Genomic DNA, 18,927 nt, shown 5'->3' on the forward strand with positions numbered 1-18,927 from the left:
CTGTGTTCTTTTTATTGCCGCACTCAGCACTATTCAAGCAAAGTGGCGCCGGCCTTTAAGTAGTAAAGCCTGGACCAGACAATCGAGTGATTGGCGTCAAGCGCGTCGATCTGCGCAAGTGGAATACGATGACATGCAATCCACCAAGGCAGCGGGCCCGACCACCGGATCCATTCCCTCGCTTCATATGACCAGCATAGGAATTACTAGGAATCTCCATGTGACAGAATGCACTGTAAACAGGGAAAAGAAGTATTCAACACAGTAACATTAGTTCACCTCACATCGCTTTCACAATTGCAACAGTGACATAGTTTAACGAAACTGTTTTCATATTCACTGAAATATTCACATTTCGAATAAATTACAAAGTGCATGTGTGTATGTTGATATGCCGTGTATAAGGAAGTTGAGGATGACAAAAATAATAAAAGCGACAAATAACATTCAAAAAATCGTGAAAAATCTCTACTAATATAAAACTAAAACTAAATCCAAAGTACGATTCCGATCACATCATAATCATGCGTTTATGAATCATTTTCAAATAGTGATGATTCAAGCTAACGTCCAAGGCTACTGTCTTCAAAGTGATTCGATCCCCGGCCGCGTCATACCAAAATACGTTAAAAGATTGTACGCACCCTCTCTGGCGCTCGGCATTAAGGGGCTAAAACAAGGACTGTCGGCTCGGAGTCAGTATACTGTGTCTGAGTGGGGTATTCATGTTAACCTGCGGCATATCAGTGGGCTAGCACTATAAATCGACATCTCAGTGGGCTAGCACTATTAATCGACATCAGTCCGGACTAGTACAAGAAGCCACACACACACACGCGCGCGCGCTATATAAGTGCAATTATCTTGGACGCGACGTTAAACCCAATTTCACCTCACCTCTTGACGCTGCTCATGGTTTACATCGGTTAAAGATAGTTGGGTGATTGGGAAATTAACAACAGTTAAAGATTGGCCTAAACAGAGGCGTGAGTGACTGAGTGAGTGTGTTTTACGCCGCTTTTAGCAATATCCCAGCAATATCACGGCGGGGGACACCAGAAATGAGCTTCACACATTGTACCCATGTCGGGAATCGAACCCGGGTCTTCGGCGTGACGAGCGAACGCTTTAACCACTAGGCTACCCCACCGCCCCCTAAACAGAGGAGAGCAAGTTGGAGTACAAACAATCCACATTCATTCATACACAATAATACACCATGCCTCATCATATAATGATCATCCAGTTAACAGAATATCACACTCCATGTAGTGTATCCATTTGACAACAGATGCATCGGGACAGTTCATAATCATCATGCAATTTATATTAATTGTTTGTATTTTACTGGACGGGTAACACCCGACACTTTGACATGGCAACTCACCGGGGGTAGGTTTTGTTCGGGGGTGCAATTCTACATCGACACCTCTCATGCCTTATGTCATGTTGACATTCATTCACTGCTATATATTCCCCGCACCGACAGGCGTTTTCAAAACCAAGGCCATCTATTGTTAACTGGCTTGTCCGTGTTTCAGTGGTTGCGCAAGTACAAAAGATTGAAAGCTACATGTAGTTGCGTTATCGACTGCTTCCTTCTCACTTTGTGAACACATGTAAAGGATTCAATAACGTCTGGTAGGCTTGCATATTCATTTGTACTCCACTCCACTGACCATTATACTTAATAGCTATAATTTCAGTTTCTCTGAGAATCTCTGAGGGTAATTGCAAGTACGTGTGTATATCTCTGTTTACAGTGAAACACTTCAAATGGCCGCTGTGCTCCTATCCTATATATATGTACACATGCACATGATTCAGATCTGACCTGTGAAGACCCGGGGTAGAATAGATTTTCAGCAACCCATCCTTGCCGTAAAAGGCGACTATGCTTGTCGTAAGAGGCGACGGGATCGGGTCGTCAGGCTCACTGACTTGGCTGATGCATGTCATCGATCCCAACTGCGTGGATCGATGCTCATGATATAAATCACTGGATTGTCTGGTCCACACTCGATTATTTACGACCGCCGTCATATAGCTGGAATATTACTGAGTGCGGCGTTAAACAACAAACCAACCAATCTTTATTTTTCTACATATACAAACAGCGTTATGTGGCCTGTCAGTTTGTGTTCAATGCAAAAACATTTATGTTTTTATACTTGTTAGCAATAGGTAATCACCATGATTAACTTGGGACATAATCCTGACGAGAACATGTGTTTTATGGCATAAACAGTGTGCCGTACATACCCTAAGCTATACACTTTGACACTGTCGGGATATCAACGGCAGCTCGGTTTCCGAGAGAGGAGGTAAGCAGTTTCATTCACGTTCGCCTACAAGGTTTTATCTATCAATGAAACGTTTTTGACGCTGTCAACGCTATATTTTGTTGTTGCTTGTTTTAACACACAGTATCATTACTCCACAGCTAAATGTCACAAAGTGAAACGTGAGCCATGGCGGCATTTTACAAGTGTGTAGCTGTTTGCGGTGAGTGTGTTTAACTTGTTCTTTGGCCTTATCTACAATGTAAATAATTTATTCAAACACTAAATTGCATTGAAATATCAATATCTTGATTTAGATAAGTGCATAGTTGCTACAATAACTCCAATGAGTTTAAGGACACATAATCCATTCTGTAAGAGAGAATTAAATGTAAAGTCACGTCGGCAATATTTCAGCCTTATTGGAATAGCACTTGCTTCAGTGCCTTAAACATTTTGGTTGGTTGGTTGGTTGTTTAACGCCGCACTTAGCAATCTTCCTGCTATATGACGGCGGTCTGTAAATAATCGAGTCTGGACCAGACAATCCAGTGATTAATATCATAAGCATCGATCCACGCAATTGGGATCGATGACATTCATCAACCAAGTCAGCGATCCTGACGACCCGATCCCGTTAGTCGCCATTTACGACAAGCATAGTTGCTTTTTACAGCAAGCATGGGTCTATTCTACCAGCTGTGATAATAATGATAAGCAAGGTATACTAGTTGGTTAATAGTAGCTGAATGTAAATTGAATATCATTCAACTGAGATGTGTTCCGCAGAGAATTCTTTTGGTTTTGTCGCTTTCATTTGCTAGTTAATGCTGCCGTTTATCACGATGGGGGACAGCTCAAATGGGTTTCACCTGGTGTTATCACTATTTAGTAGTGATTCATAAACATATGCTTATGCTATAGTCGGAATAGTACAATTGACTCTGCTTTGAGCAGACTTTTCTATTGGATATGAAAAGGGTTTGGAGGTTTTTCTTCACACGTTGTACTCATGCTGTAAATCGAATCAGGGCCTTCGCCGTGACGAGATAACACAGTAACAATTAGGCTACACCACCGCCCCCGTCTAAGGCATAAAAATCAAGTTAAACGCTGCTTGACTTTTTTAATGATCCCGACCTTCGTATTTACCAAAAGAATATCATGTCAAACTTTATACACCTGCATTGTATTATAATGAGCAAATGTTATGAGAAAAAAATGTACACAGTTTCTTGATGGGCTTGGGACTATTTTGGGACTATTTCCCTGAGCATATTTTCCAGAGGTGAAGTTAAACTTTAAAATGTTTAGCCATGCCATATATCTTCTATTTTTTCCAGTGTTGCTGGCGAAAACCGCACCTGCCATAAACGTAAACGTCGAGTGTAAATGTGAACAACTTTCTAGACTTTTCTCAATGAACCTATTTATCAACACGACACAGTTGATGTTCCTTAGTAACGACATGGTCGATGTTCAAGTTAACAGTGGAATTGTTTCCAGTCCTTTTGGAAATATAACAGATGAAGTTGGAATTCTCAAAGCAAGCCTTAACATCAAATGCAGCGATGTCCAACATATTCGATGTAAATCATTTGGAATGGTATACAACCCAACATCCTACAGTAATTTGACAATCACGCCGCAACTGGAATTTAATGGTAGGACACAGTTAACTCATTCTTTCCGCATTCAATTTATGTGAACATTGTAATGACGAATGTCTGTCTGTCATGTTGTAGATGTTAAATGGAAAACAAATGTTCACAAGTATCATTGATTAATGAATTGGTCAGTGCAATCACGCAATATTTCCACGAAGATTTCAAAGAGCATTATGCTACCCTTGCTCAAAACTTGTTTGATCTGGCTTATAAAACACAGGGCCATACTGAAACTCTCCAGACGCTTCTTGTAGACTTTGGGACGACATTTCACAATTTGACACTCACCTTGCAAATGTGCTTAAGATTTGGTGGACTCTTCTCTTAGCAGAGATTTATTATGGTTATGGACTGGCTTTGTCGCTTTTATTTATAATATGTTTATGTTTAGTGATTGAGTGAGTTGGGTTTAACGCCGCTTTTAACAGTATTCCAGTTATATCATGTGGGAGGAAAGCCCGAAGTGATGCAGGTCTTAGACGTTTACCACTTCGGTGAAACCCACGAGCACGGGTATGGTGCTGACAAAGCTAGAAACATAATCGGGGCGAACCGTGATTCGAACCCACAATCATAGGTTTCTGGCGTGCCCAAGGGACGCAACTCTGCACAGCGAATCGCTGCGCCTTAGACGACTGGACCACCCGTGCCCCCTGTTTATGTTTAAGTGAAAGAGATCAAAATCTGGTATATGCATCACCCTGTGGTGAAGCACCATCTATGCATGTTGTATATTTCTCTACAGATGCAACGCAGCAGTTATGAGTTGAAAAAATATGTTCAGCAATCCACGGTACTGTTTTTATGAATGCCTTATGAATGATAGCTATTTGTATTTTTATGTTGTAGTTGCTACAAGCAATCTTTCAATCACCCAGACGCCCGTGAAGGAGACATACGGCGTTGGTGATGTCGTGCTGTTCACATGTTCTGCGCTGTTTGGAGTTAACAGAACTAGACTGCAATGGGTGATCAGTCACTCAGATATCACAGGCTTCCAACCCGTTCCTGGTGACAGCCCTCAAGCAAGTACTGTGACTCTATCAGAGTGTTCCTACCATGCTGTCAGTAAATATGTTCACGTGCTCACAGAACATGGGGACATAACTCTGAAGTGTATCGCTGAAAACGATAGGTCAAGGTCAACTTCTCTCACAATCAGAACTGGCAGGGGTTTGTCATTGTTTTTATCTTACTAACTATGAACTGTTATAATGCACTGACTAGTACATACATTATAAGAATTTATAATGACATTAATGACTGTGAAAAGTTGCATTGTAGGACTAAATCGGGTTAACATTTTGATGTTAATTACCCTTGTCGCGAACACCTGGGCCCACTTGCACAAAACGATCTTAGCGCTAAGACTATTGTAAGCCTATGCTAAAGTATTGGAGTTACGATCATCTTAGCGCTAAGATCGCTTTGTGCAAGTGGGCCCTGGTGTCATTACTGATTTCCAGTGATCCATTCATTTTATTTTCATCGCTATATTGCCAACTAATGCAAACTGTTTCGTCCGATAATCGAGATTGGCTATTCTTGCGCGTTGACGTTTCATATATCTTTCATGTTTCATTTCAATGGCTCTAAGAATATGTTGGGCATATGTTCGTGTGGATGTTCTTAATATCTCGATTATCAAGAGATATGGCTCAATCAAGCATTATCATCCAGTAATAAGATAGATTAATTATTTAGATATGCACCGGTTAAGTTTCTATTTCCAGATAATCACAGTACCCATCTGTTTCTATCGAGCATGTTAGTGTACGTGCATTTCATCATGTTGCCATGTGTATTTGCTCTGTTTGGAGACAAAGTAACGTTCCGAAAACCAGGTGAGAATATATTTTAAATAACGTACCCTGTTCTTGAAAATGCACTAAGAATTGAAATATCTTGTCATTGATCTTCATGTCGAATCGATGATCATACAATTTTTTGTATGATGATTTTTTTTTCAGGTAAGAATCATTATTATTCATATTTTCAGAGCGATTGTGTATGCGCAGATTTCGTACGGCTATGTCATTCCTTGTGGGCCTCACGTTCTTCATATGGTGGATCATAATACTAAGAGACCATCTTCTCAGATCATTAGGTTAGTTATTTTGTTTCATCAGAAAACTATCAGGTCGATATAAATTATTAGTTTTCAATTATCAAATTATTGTAGTTAGATTTTGTTGCCCTATTTCTAATCATGTGTATTCATGTACACAGGTTATTTCATGTATGCTGTGATCGAATTTGTCTTCGTACTGGGCTACACCCTCACGAGGTTCATTGCAAACTTGTCCAGGCGCTTCGAAAAAAAACGTAAGATCTTTATTGTTCATTGTGGCTTTGTATACGAAACGTTGTACTATTTCCCAGAATTTAATTTTATGCACACTCATATTTTCTGACAGACATTTGCAAATAATAACATCTTTAACCTTCTATATCCGTTCGAGAAATAGGTCCCAACCCTTTGTGTATCACAAGTGATGAAACAATACAATGTGATAACAACGTCAATATTTGTGGGTGTTTTATTCAGGCAGCGCAACGGTGACATTGTGCAGGGAGAGTAATTTTAGGTGGACACAAAGACCTTTCTAACTCATACATTTCATGTTCACAGGTCAGAGATATTTGTACAATATCAGAGTAGCCACTTCCTATGGGGCGACAATGACGCCCTCTATATGCTGGATTATGATCAGGTGTTATGGAGGCACTAGCATCATAGGACTTGGTAGGTAAACATTTATTTGCTTCATCTGTTCACCATAGGTCTTCAGCAACCCATGCTTGCCGTAAAAGGCGACTATATGTTTGTCGTCAGAGGCGACTAACGGGATCGGGTGTTAAGGCGCTGACTTGGTTGATGAATGTCATCGTATCCCAATTGCGAGGATCGATGCTCATTGTGTCAATCACTGGGTTGTCTGGTCCAGACTCGATTATTTACAGCCCGCCGTCATATAACTGAAATATTGCTGATTGCGGCGTTAGATAACAAAAAATCAAATTTCGTTTGGAAAGCATTGTTTCATAAAGTGATAAATTAATATTGTTTTGGAAAAATAATGATCAGATCATCTAAATAAATATGTTTACAGTCTCGTGTACATAACATTTTAGAGGCCTTTTTCTGGTTGGTGACGATCGGATGCTTTACTGGATTCGTCTGCGTCTCAAAGAGCCGAGAAGGAAAGTATTGGGAAGTACCGGAAAAATGTTATTGACGTGCATGAAGTTGTTCTTGCGAGTTGCCATAACACATGAACACATCCGACTGATCATTTATGAAAGGAGTGCATTTAGATATTCTCACGGACTTTAATAAAAGGAGCTACTTGTGAATGACATGTGAAGTACCTGAATATATGTTGGTTTTTTTTGTTAAATAAACTATATATCGTTCAATGGCATTGCACGATGTTCCGCTAAGCTTTTTCAAAACAGCTGACAAGAAACGACATGTGAAGTGCACACAATGTTCTGTTGACCTATATCGAAAATAACCCACAAATCTCAGTTAGTGTATGTCAAATACGATGGATTTTAACAGGTCAAGATTTTATCATTGTTGTTTCCTGGAACACGCTTCTTGTAAACAAAGAAATTTAAACAAAATGGCGTAGTGCATGCTTCAACAACTACATACTTCAGTCGCTTCACGTTGGCAAAGAAAAAAAGAAAGGCGTTATTATACACTTTATTCAGATGTATTGTAGGCCATAGGCCCATGATACAATGGTTACAGTGTGGTGATGGGAGTTGGAGATCCCAACAGACTTTGCCTTAGATTCATAGCTTTCAGAATATACATGGCTAGTTTCTTAACAGTAAATGGGTTGGTGGATGACATTAAAATATTGTACTTATGTCTTGTCGGGAACTCATAATAATTCAAGGATATATATTCTGACCTCAAAACTTGATAACAATCACAAATTAAAATAAAGTGATACTCATCTTCGATATAATCATGTTTACAAACAGTACAAACTCTTTCTTCTCTAGGTTCCTTATTATGTCTACCTGATTCAATTCTTAGAACTACATCTGAAACGAGCCATAATACTTCTAAATTTATCACATGATTGCCTTGTAATATACATTTCAACACCAAATGTTTGCTTAAACAAAGAATAATAATATGATTTCGAACTTTCATGTATAGCTGAATGCCAGTCTTGTTGGTACGATAATTTCAGTCTCACAAAAAATCCTTTATAAACAAAGGTATATTTGCAACAAACTGTTGATCCCATATAAAACCAAATCCTGCTGACACAATAATGTGTCTAATTTTGGAAACCCAGTTTACTTTACCATTACCTACAGTTTGCAGTTGCATATTATAGCATTTCTTTACATATCTAGATTCTGGCATTTTCAAAATTTTACACCAATATTTAACAATATTTAACAACAATACGTGTATACATACAGTATCAGACAGTGATCCTGCCGTGTTAGAGGTAAATATCTTGGTTGTATGGCTCAGTGTCGCACAGAAAGATAGCCAAGTTGGTTGTATGGGTATTCGCTCACACACGTCACAAAGCTAAATTCATATTCTTTTATTGATAAAGTACAATGTGTTTTCGTGGCGATTTCTGTCGTGTAGTGACGCATCAGGCCGTCCATGTGTTGCTGCTGTCAACCATCTGTCTTGACCACAGCAGCATACATGAATCTACCGTGAAGATTCCGGGGTAGAAAAGGTCGTAATCTTGAGGCGACTATCAGGATCGGGTGGTCAGGCTCGCTGACTTGGTTGATGCATGGCATCAATCCCAATTACGTGGACCTATGCTCTTGATGTAAATCACTGGATAGTCTGGTTCAGACTCGATTATTTACAGACCGCCATGATATAGCTGGTATATTGCTGAGTGCGGCGTTAAACAACAAACAAACAAAACAAAACATGAATCTACCGTGATACCACTGATCCCATGCATGTACGGTAAAGTTTGTATTGCAAAGACGAAACAATTTGACTGTCAACGAATGCTATAACTGTTCTCAGGATTCACTTCGAACAGGCTGGCGTACACAAGACAAGTATGAAAGCCTTTCTAAGGTACGATAGGATATTGAGATTGTTAGTCTGATCTGTTTTTGTATCATGAGTTTTAAATATTAGAACTAAATATTGTATTATGCGAGCATCGAAGTTTAAGTTATAATTGCTCATCACTATAGTCAGTTCAGAAACCGCGTAGGATTATACAGACTGAGTGAACTGCCTCATTTTTGATATAGTGCCAAATGACTTGCAGACATGTCTGTTCACGTAACCACTCACTCATTGGGAAACCGCTATCTTCTCATTGAGGGAACGTTTTAAAATAGTTTTTGAGCAAATAAACGAGGCATTGTTGTACAGAGCTTACTAAAAGTAGTTCCTGCCAAGTGATTTCATGACCTCATTTGCATATTTATCGGATCGTGATACCACGTTTACCGGATTGCTTTATCGCATCGATAACACTAGCCATTATATTTAAAAAATATTTTATTACTCCCAATGCAACAATAACTGTCTATATCGTTATGTTGGAATGAGACCTCTCCATACAAGTGCTGGACAAAGAATAATAAAACAGACTGTATACAGTTTCTGTAAAATAAAATGCGGATGTAAATAATCGACCTGAGTTATTTTAGAAACTGACACTTGTTGTATATTAGAATAAAACTTAGGAAAAAAATAGGTTTGTTTGTTTGTTTGTTTTTTAACGCCGCACTCAGCAATGTTCCAGCTATATGACGGCGGTCTGTAAATAATCAAGCCTGGACCAGAGCCTGACCACCTGATCCCTTTAGTCGCCTTTTACGACAAGCATTGTCGCCTTTTACGGCAAGTATGGGTTGCTGAAAACCTATTCTACCCCGGAATCTTCAGTATGTATTGGTGATAGTTCCGAGATTAGTGAACATAAAAACATGTGTGTTCACCCTGTGAATTGATGTAATTGTACATTGTAAAAAGAAGACAGTCACTGAACTTTCCATTGCGCAAGGAGCAGTTATTAACACATAATACATAAAAACGCGATCCCATACAGTGGTATAACGCCAGGCAAGATGACGTTTCGTAAAAGGGAATTCATTTAATTTTAGCCACAGCTTTGACTGTTAGTCTGTATTAATCGAATATCTTTTGCAAAGAAAATGAGACACGATATTAAGCCTCGTGACATGGATTATATCTACATGACTTGCTCAGATAAAAATGTACATATGTAATGCCTTAAATAATCTGTAAGGCTATCAACTGCGCTTATCCCATGACTTCCATTCTCTCTTGTTGGAAACAGAAACGAAGGCGATGAGTGAAATGGCTGTCACCACCAACCAGACACCTTCTGCAAACATAACATATAAGTTTCAGTATATGCACATAAATGGCGTAGAAATATTTTTACATGTGTTAATATTGTATTACAGTTATATATAATATTTTAATACAATAATCAGATGCATTTAGTCCACACTACGACTTTATTATAGTCTCTGGATATAATACCCTGTATGGAGAACTCTAGTTGCATCTGAGTTCTGATCATCACGTGCACCCAACATATACCCGTAGTGATGACAGCTGTAACAGATATAATACCCTGTATGGAGAACTCTAGTTGCATCTGAGTTCTGATCATCATCCAACAGACCCGGAGTGATGACAGCTGTAACAGATATAATACCCTGTATGGAGAACTCTAGTTGCATCTGAGTTCTGATCATCATCCAACAGACCCGGAGTGATGACAGCTGTAACAGATATAATACCCTGTATGGAGAACTCTAGTTGCATCTGAGTTCTGATCATCACCCAACAGATACCTGGAGTGATGACAGCTGTAACAGATATAATACCCTGTATGGAGAACTCTAGTTGCATCTGAGTTCTGATCATCACCCAACAGATACCCGGAGTGATGACAGCTGTAACAGATATAATACCCTGTATGGAGAACTCTAGTTGCATCTGAGTTCTGATCATCATCCAACAGATACCCGGAGTTATGACAGCTGTAACAGATATATACCCTGTATGGAGAAATCTAGTTGCATCTGGGTTCTGATCATCATCCAACAGATACCCGGAGTTATGACAGCTCCGCAGGATAGTGCTACTCTACAGTTGTAGAGAAGTCTTTCACCTGCAATGATAGTCAAATGCAGAACCAGATCATGATCATTTACAAAAAATAACAGATTAAACAAGACGTAGGATGCTTTGTTCTATTTACGATGTGTCAATTAATATTAATAACGCGGACCTGGCTTGCCTATGAAGCATATTGTTAATCTTTTAATTCGTCCTCTTTGTAGTTGGGTGTAAGGTAATATTTTACATATGATACCATGAAAATGACGCAATGGTATTACCTACCAACTGCGAAGAGGTATAATAAACACAATATGTGAATTTGATGCAATGATTCTGATAAGTTTACGAGTCAGTAGCCGTCAGTAACCCCATACACCCGGTATTACCGGTAATTCTTATTACATACCGTCTTTCTCGAAGCTTTCAGGCAGCAGTCGGACAACAGCATAAAGAATGAAGAACAATGATTCCATAACCAAAAAACAAACGTAACCTGGAAATAAATAAATTGAAATATTAAACATAGTTCAATCAATGTATGATATATCGATTACAGAAGGTGTCCTGTCACCACATCTCAATAAAACAGGAAATCAAAATGTATTAGTGTTGTCAACTCCGACTCCAACTCTTGGATGAAGAAAACATTATACAACTTACGTAAAGAATAATTACTTCAAAATGCAATTACCTGATGTGTGAGCACCTTGAATCACAATTATCCACCATACAAGAAATATAATGCCCGTGATTAATGAAATCCAGGCTCTGCGCTTTCTACTTTTCGTTGTTTCTGAAATATTGTGATGTGAGTTCATGGAGTAAATAAACACTCACAATCCATTATCGCAATACGTAGTTTTATAGGTGATTTCACTTCACTTTCCGACAGAAATATCAGCACTACAGTCTAAAATTTGCAACCTGGTTGTCTCCAACAATGGATAACTCAACATATAGTCAATACTCCCAAGGGACACATCCTAACATGTACTCTGCAGATATCAAAACTTTACACGGAATACAACTAAACTGCCTGGCAAAAAAAGAATACAACCGTGTTTGATGGTGCCTAAAAGTTTACAATATCAACTAGCAAAATCTGTAGAGTTTCCACCATTGAACTAAATTGTACGTGCTATTAACAAAAGAATTTAAACACATATATAAAATGTTATCGTCGTTAATTGGATAGAGAGTGAAATATTACCTCACTCACTTACTCACAGTCAATGTGAATACTTGCAAGGTGTCACAAAGAAATAAAACGTCTTACTTGGATCTCGGAAATTTTGCGGAATGATGTTTTTCATCTGTAGAAAGTCACAGAAAGGTGGCAGGATGACAAAATGTGGGTACACCAAGAACCCCGTCGATAGGAAAAGATGGGAACTAAGTATATTGTCAGGTTCTGTAAAGTAAATCATTTTATTTCAATAAGTATGAATGCAAGTGTGTATCGTTTAACGGAAACATGAAGGAATTCATGTACAGTCAGACATCGTTGTGTCGAAGTTGAAGGAACATGCGTAAATACTTCGGGTTATCACTAGTTCGACACAACCAAAAATGATGAATAAATCAGGAATACGCAGGGACCAAGAATTTACTTTGAGACAACCGTAAGTTTCACACAACGGTATTTGACTGTATATTCCTTTTTTCAATATAACATGATCAGCTCATACACGACATGACAGTCAATAAATTTTCTGTAACAGAGTGAGTCTTGCTTTCTTCCCGCATCAAGCTGACATGCTAATATATATATATATATATATATATATATATATATATATATATATATATATATATATGTGTGTGTGTGTGTGTGTGTGTGTGTGTGTGTGTGTATATATATGGGTTGGTTGGTTGGTTGGTTAGTTGTTTTACGCCGCACTCAGCAATATTCCAGCTATATGACGGCGGTCTGTAAATATTCGAGTCTTGACCAGACAATCCAATGATTGACATCATGAGCATCGATCCACGCAATTGATATCGATGACGTGCATCAGCCAAGTCAGCGAGCCTGACCACCCGATCCCGTTAGTCACCTTTTACGGCAAGCATGGGTTGCTGAAGGCCTATTCTACCCCGGATCTTCACGGGTCCATATATATGGGTGTGTATTTGTGTGTATATATATCTGATGCAGTAGGTCTATTTGTTATTGGTTTTGAAAACGAAACAAGTTGGAGGTAACGTGATACAAGTTGAGGCATAGTTGGTACCTTGGTTGGTTTCTCCAACTGCGACTGATCCCACTTCAAAAGCTCCAAACATGCACTTGAACTGCGATTGCCCTTCGCCTGCCTCCTGTCTTAGTTCACTGAGCACGTGCACATGGCAACCAGGTCCGACTCTTCTCGTGACATTATATGAACGTGGATCAAGTTTCAAAAAAGTCTCGTCAGACGAACGAGATTGCCACCACATCTCCGTTGTTCTGGATCCAGCCTCTAATGCGCATGTCAGAACTGTGATGTATCTGCTGTCATTGAATAGAACCCTTCTTCGTGTAATAGAGACATTTTCCCAGGTAACTGAAATGGATAATTGTTTGTTTGATGTTTAACGACACAGTCGGCAACATTCCACTTATTATGACGACGAGTAACCGAAATAACCGAGTCTGGACCAGATAATCCAATGATTGACATCGTGAGCATCGACCTACGCAATTTGGATACGACAACCAAGTCAGTGAGCCTGACCAGCCCTTCGCCACTTATGACAAGCATGGTTTGCTGAAGGTTAACTCCAGCCCCATTTTCACGGGGTAAAATGGCAAGTGAATGATTACAATAACACATAAACAAACAGAAATTAAATTCCTTATAAATTCTTATTTTCGCAATTTATGATAATATTGGACATGGAATTTTATTATGTTAGATTATAAAATAATTCTGTGTATAAACAACGATTAACATGTGAACACAATATATTTGTTTTTTTGTTTGTTATTTAACGCCGCACTCAGCAATATTCAAGCTATATTTCGGCGGTTTGTAAACGAGTCTGGACCAGGCTATCCAGTGAATGGGTTGCTGAAGACCAATTCTAACCAGAATCTTCTCGGGTGGCAAAGTAATGAATATTACTTTTTAGACCACCCGGCTTCGTTATGACAAGTATGAGTTGCCAAAGACCTATTCTGACCCGGATCTTCACGGGTAACACGATGCATAATAGTCTTACCATCAAATTCAGTATCCGGCTTAAATCGTACATGTGTGTAAGCAGAATCTGAGTAGCCATACACAACACAATATATAGTACTCGCGAGTTCACACTCTAGGAAAGCCGTTCCTCTGATGTACACATCATTGTCAGTTAGTTGTCCGGTAATGTTGCTTATGGTGTATTTGTCGTTGGGAACAACTACGGGGTCTTTCTTTTTTTCCAACTGAACGACTGTCACGTTGAATATTTCAATAGAAATGGAGAAAATCTTCTGATAGTTATTGATATATTTAGACGCCTGACAGTCCACAGTGGTCCGCACGGGGGATCCAGCAGTAATGTGACTTGTGCAAACTGAAATTTCAGAACCATTCCATTAAACAACAAAACATACTGACTGACTGACTGACTGACTGAGTATGGTTTTACGCCGCTTTTAGCAATATTCCAGCAATATCACGGCGGGGGACACCAGAAATGGGCTTCACACATTGTACCCATGTCGGGAATCGAACCCGGGTCTTTGGCGTGACGAGCGAACGCTTAAACCACTAGGCTACCCGACCGCCCCACAAAACATACAAAAATGTCTGAAATAGTTGAGACGTTATTGTGTTGACACATTATCGGTTGAGTCTTATTTTGTCCATACTTACATATTGTATACAGCGCTGTCAAACCCGTTGCAAATCGTGTCATTTCCATGCCGTCTGAAGCACAGAACACTCTCACATGTAATACATTTATTGTATGTGAACAATAACGTGAGTCACCTCAACACAGAATCAGGAACGAATTTTAGGCCAGCATTATACACAAGAGTCGCGATAGTTATATTTAACTATAGCATAGAAAGTTCATAGATAAAAAATTACAGTCAGTCAAAACCCACAGGTCAAACTGACGCAGTACTGATACTGTCTTAGGGCATGCATAGCAATAACGTTCTAGTTGACATTCCTCACTGGGGCGGCACGGGTGGCCGAGTTGTCTAAGGCGCCGCGATTCGCTGTGCAGAGTTGCGTCCCTTGGGCACGCCAGAAACCTGTGATTGTGGGGTCGAATCCCGGTTCGCCCCGATTATGTTTCTAGGTTTGTCAGCACCATACCCGTGCTCGTGGTTTTCACCGAAGTGGTAAACGTCTGAGACCTGCATCACTTCGGGCTTTCCTCCCACATTAGGCTGACACGCCGCGATATAACTGGAATACTGTTAAAAGCGGCGTTAAACCCAACTCACTCACTCACTAAAACAGTAGGCTGAGTACAGGAGATAAGTTGCAATATGTCATACAGGTTAGGCACATCGACGTTAACATAGCCCCTGAAGTCGTAATTATAATGTAGTCGTTTGTTTATCAGAATGTTTTAGGCCACTTTTATGTGTATAATTGTCACAGCAACATATCATGATAACAAGTTCCAACACAGGAACTCACGCAAGATGCAGAAACGCTCATCCATGTATGCAGACAGACATAGTAAATTTGCACAAGGTTACAATAAAAGTAAGTGAAACATCAAAATATTGAAAAACAGACTCCATGTCCCTTATGGGCCACCGTACAATACAGCATTGAAATACAGTGGACACTTTGTACCTGCTCCAACAACAATCTCATTTACCTTACCTCCGTGTCAGAGTGTTGATCTGATTGGCTCACGTAATCTTGATAAAATACTACGTATCCCGCCTGGGAAGGTAATACATGCCTGAGCGGGAGAAATCCCCCATGCCCCGACACGACAATCTGCACTTGAGGAGGCGAACAAACCTGTTGGATCACGAGACTAAGCAACACATTACCGGCTGTTTACGAGTCAATGAAAGTCACGTGACACGGCACAAGTTTACCTCAGCTCAATGGAACAGCTATTTTCTGTCATTTTTTTATTTCTTTTAGATTGAAACACGTCGGCAAGATAAATACGTTGCAGCAGTAATCGGGGTATATTGATGCCTCGTTTGACATGCACTTAATATTAATAACATTTCAACAAAGTTGTGAGTATGCCATTTTAATAGCGTAGTACTAAACATTCTAAATGTAATATTACATCACTTTGCCAAGCGTGAAGATCCAGGTTAGAACTGGTCTTCAGCAACCCAATCACTGGATTGCCTGGTCCTCGAATATTTACAGACCGCCGTCAAATAGCTGTGTGCGCGATTAAACGACAAACAAACGAAACACCACTTTGGATAACATCGTTATTCATCTCAGTTCCTGTTTATGATTTAGAGATAATTCTATCTGCAGTTTTATTCATATCCTTATCAGACCCGTGAAGATCCGGTGTTGAATAGGTCTTCAGCAACCAATGCTTGCCGTAATAGGTGACTATGCTTGGCGTGAAACAAGAAACAAACAAAACAAACACATCATTATCGTGTATGAAACACGCAGTATACTACTCATACTCATGGTTGTAGTGTGCAGTCCGGCTGCAGTTCAAGGCTACATATGTCTGGCTGTGTCCCAACGTAATTTCCAGCTGTGCAGTGTTGTAAGAGGCCGGGTCAAGATGACACGGATTTACCTGATAACATTAGCCAGGCCGCCACATATTTACTGTTTTGGTTTCACGCAGGGTAACACGGACGCAATAAACGCCCTGTTTATTTGAAAACGTAGACGATTGCCTAACACCCACATTATATTAGACGGAATAATTTGGTTCTCTTTATTCACGTTCGAATCAATACTCGTCAATATCGTCAATTGCAAGGCATGTATAATTCATTTTTCGCCTGGTACACGCAACTGTGGCAATATGTTTCTGTTGTTTGGTGTGTCCCAACCATCGCTTTGACAACGAAAGATGTAATATTTATAATAGTACGCAAACAGCTGTTGTATAGGACTGGTATATTATCTGTATAATACATGTGCGTTGTTTCAACAGTGTATCAACGGGAACAGGTGTTTGGGAACAGGTGTGAAAAGACTTGTCATTAATATCGTCACGTTCACGATTAGTTCACTTGTATAGCAACCTCCATGCACATGTGCGTGTGGCTGCTTGTACTAGTCCGGGCCTATGCCGGTGTAGTAGGCTCAAACGACTCCCCCTAAATTTGACTCTAGAGTCATCTGAGCCTAGGCTCACATGACTCCCTTACCCAGGCTCAAAACACTCCATCTAGGCTCATCTAAGTCCCCTACTGGGCCCAAGTGACTCCCCTTGTTTTGCATTAAAATGATTACAGAAAAGATCAAACATATCTTGTATTATAAAGATTTTCAGCCCCTCTTCCTCATTTTCTATTCTGAAATCTCAGGTTAACAGCAATCCTCAATATTGTGTGTGAGAAGTTTTAGTACCAGTTATTTTATTACAGTTTTAAATTTAACTTTATTTGGAATAACTCCAGGTGCCTCTCTTAAATTACTATACTTTTCTTAACGTATATTTTATTTTCAGAATACTCCCTGTGTCCTACATCCAGTTCTTTAGTATCAGGCTCAAACTCCTCCCCCTGTTCTATATCCAGTTCTTTAGTATCAGGCTCAAACTACTCCCCCTGTTCTATATCCATGATACCATGCCGCAGTTTAACATGGACACTCCACTCATGATCAGACACTTTATTCTGGCTCCGAGCGGGGCGGTCGGGTAGCCTAGTGGTTAAAGCGTACGCTCGTCACGCCGAAGACCCGGGTTCGATTCCCGACATGGGTACAATGTGTGAAGCCCATTTCTGGTGTCCCCCGCCGTGATATTGCTGGAATATTGCTAAAAGCGGCGTAAAACCATACTCACTCTCTCTCTCTCTCGCTCTGGCTCCGAGCCGGTCAGTCCTTGCTGTCCCCTTAATGGCGAGCCCCAGACAGGGTAACAACAAGCACCATCTTTCAGGTCTAATGGTTCGTCGCGGCCGGGAATCGAACCACCAACCTTTAGCTCAATACACTACACCACGGAGGCGTTTTTATATCTCCTAGATTTGAGGATGAAACACTAATTAGTTCAAACACTAAAACATTTTGTACATGCATCAATAATACACATAATGCGACAATATGAACAATATTCACTCACTCGCATGTATGGAAATAGAATATCAAAAGCCCAAGCATCTACTTGAAATCGCGCCCATCGTTTTCTCACGGCTTCTTTCCGCGACACACATACATAACACACACACATTGACATGCTTCGTAGTCAGGATTGGTTGTTTTTGTTGTTTAACGCCGCACTCAGCAATATTCCAGCTATATGACGGCGGTCTGTAAATACGGCCTGTATGACGGCGGTCCACGCAATTGGGATCGATGACATGCATCGACCACGTCAGCGAGCCTGACCACCCGATCCCGTTAGTCGCCTCTTACGACAAGCATAGTCGCCTTTTACGGCAAGCATGGGTTGCTGAAGATCTATTCTACCCCGGATCTTCAATTGCAATGTTCTTATTGTGGTTTTATATACAAACTGACATAATATATGTACATGTATTTCCACACATACGTATGCGTTACACCTTACAGACCCATGTAAAGCACTATTGACAATGAGCACGGCAAATGGGTAATTGATGATGGGACTATATTCAAGTTTGTACACTGCAATTATTAAAGATCCAAAATGGAGAAATGAGTGTATCCAATCAGTCTGGGCACTTGCAGTTAATAACATATCAGAACAAACATCAACACAA

General features: G+C 39.9%; 2 protein-coding genes across 7 annotated transcripts; one reads left to right on the top strand and one right to left on the bottom strand.

Moving 5' to 3' along the window:
• The first annotated feature begins 1,505 nt into the window (after nt 1–1,505).
• Nucleotides 1,506–7,326, top strand: LOC124127251. Of its 2 annotated transcripts, none has more exons than XM_046490678.2 (9): nt 1,506–1,641; nt 2,444–2,505; nt 3,626–3,946; nt 4,799–5,122; nt 5,683–5,793; nt 5,949–6,056; nt 6,179–6,274; nt 6,582–6,695; nt 7,085–7,326. In XM_046490678.2, the coding sequence occupies exons 2-9, from the start codon at nt 2,472–2,474 to the stop codon at nt 7,186–7,188; spliced, it is 1,212 nt and encodes a 403-aa protein (XP_046346634.1). In that variant the 5' UTR covers nt 1,506–1,641; nt 2,444–2,471; the 3' UTR covers nt 7,189–7,326. The 2 variants fall into 2 exon arrangements, with proteins under 2 accessions (XP_046346634.1, XP_046346635.1); XM_046490679.2 differs by lacking the exon at nt 1,506–1,641 and adding an exon at nt 2,030–2,324.
• A 2,640-nt stretch (nt 7,327–9,966) lies between these two features.
• Nucleotides 9,967–16,748, bottom strand: LOC124127245. Of its 5 annotated transcripts, none has more exons than XM_048391289.1 (10): nt 15,896–16,096; nt 15,374–15,466; nt 14,921–14,974; nt 14,280–14,618; nt 13,310–13,621; nt 12,352–12,486; nt 11,767–11,868; nt 11,482–11,568; nt 11,011–11,124; nt 9,967–10,326 (listed from the first exon to the last, which is right to left on the bottom strand). In XM_048391289.1, exons 3-10 carry the CDS (start codon nt 14,967–14,969, stop codon nt 10,232–10,234), a joined length of 1,233 nt encoding a protein of 410 aa, XP_048247246.1. In that variant the 5' UTR covers nt 14,970–14,974; nt 15,374–15,466; nt 15,896–16,096; the 3' UTR covers nt 9,967–10,231. The 5 variants fall into 5 exon arrangements, with proteins under 5 accessions (XP_048247246.1, XP_048247247.1, XP_046346627.2 ...); XM_048391290.1 differs by having other exon boundaries at nt 15,891–16,096; XM_046490671.2 differs by lacking the exons at nt 15,374–15,466; nt 15,896–16,096 and adding an exon at nt 16,687–16,748.
• Between the last annotated feature and the right edge of the window lie 2,179 nt (nt 16,749–18,927).

Source organism: Haliotis rufescens, unplaced genomic scaffold (genome assembly GCF_023055435.1).
Source record: "Haliotis rufescens isolate VD_foot unplaced genomic scaffold, xgHalRufe1.0.p SCAF_9, whole genome shotgun sequence".
In the NCBI taxonomy this organism is placed as follows: Eukaryota; Metazoa; Mollusca; class Gastropoda; order Lepetellida; family Haliotidae; genus Haliotis; species Haliotis rufescens.

Bases quoted from the DNA above. Each gene is read 5' to 3' on its own strand.
- LOC124127251 (XM_046490678.2), top strand. From the start codon at position 2,472: ATGGCGGCATTTTACAAGTGTGTAGCTGTTTGCG. The intron at 5,794-5,948 runs GTGAGAATATAT...TCATATTTTCAG, and splicing joins AGTAACGTTCCGAAAACCAG to AGCGATTGTGTATGCGCAGA. The intron at 6,275-6,581 runs GTAAGATCTTTA...TCATGTTCACAG, and splicing joins CAGGCGCTTCGAAAAAAAAC to GTCAGAGATATTTGTACAAT.
- LOC124127245 (XM_046490671.2), bottom strand. The intron at 11,869-12,351 runs GTAAGACGTTTT...ACAATATTTCAG, and splicing joins GCAAAATTTCCGAGATCCAA to AAACAACGAAAAGTAGAAAG. The intron at 10,327-11,010 runs GTATATATCTGT...TTATGTTTGCAG, and splicing joins ACTAGATTTCTCCATACAGG to AAGGTGTCTGGTTGGTGGTG.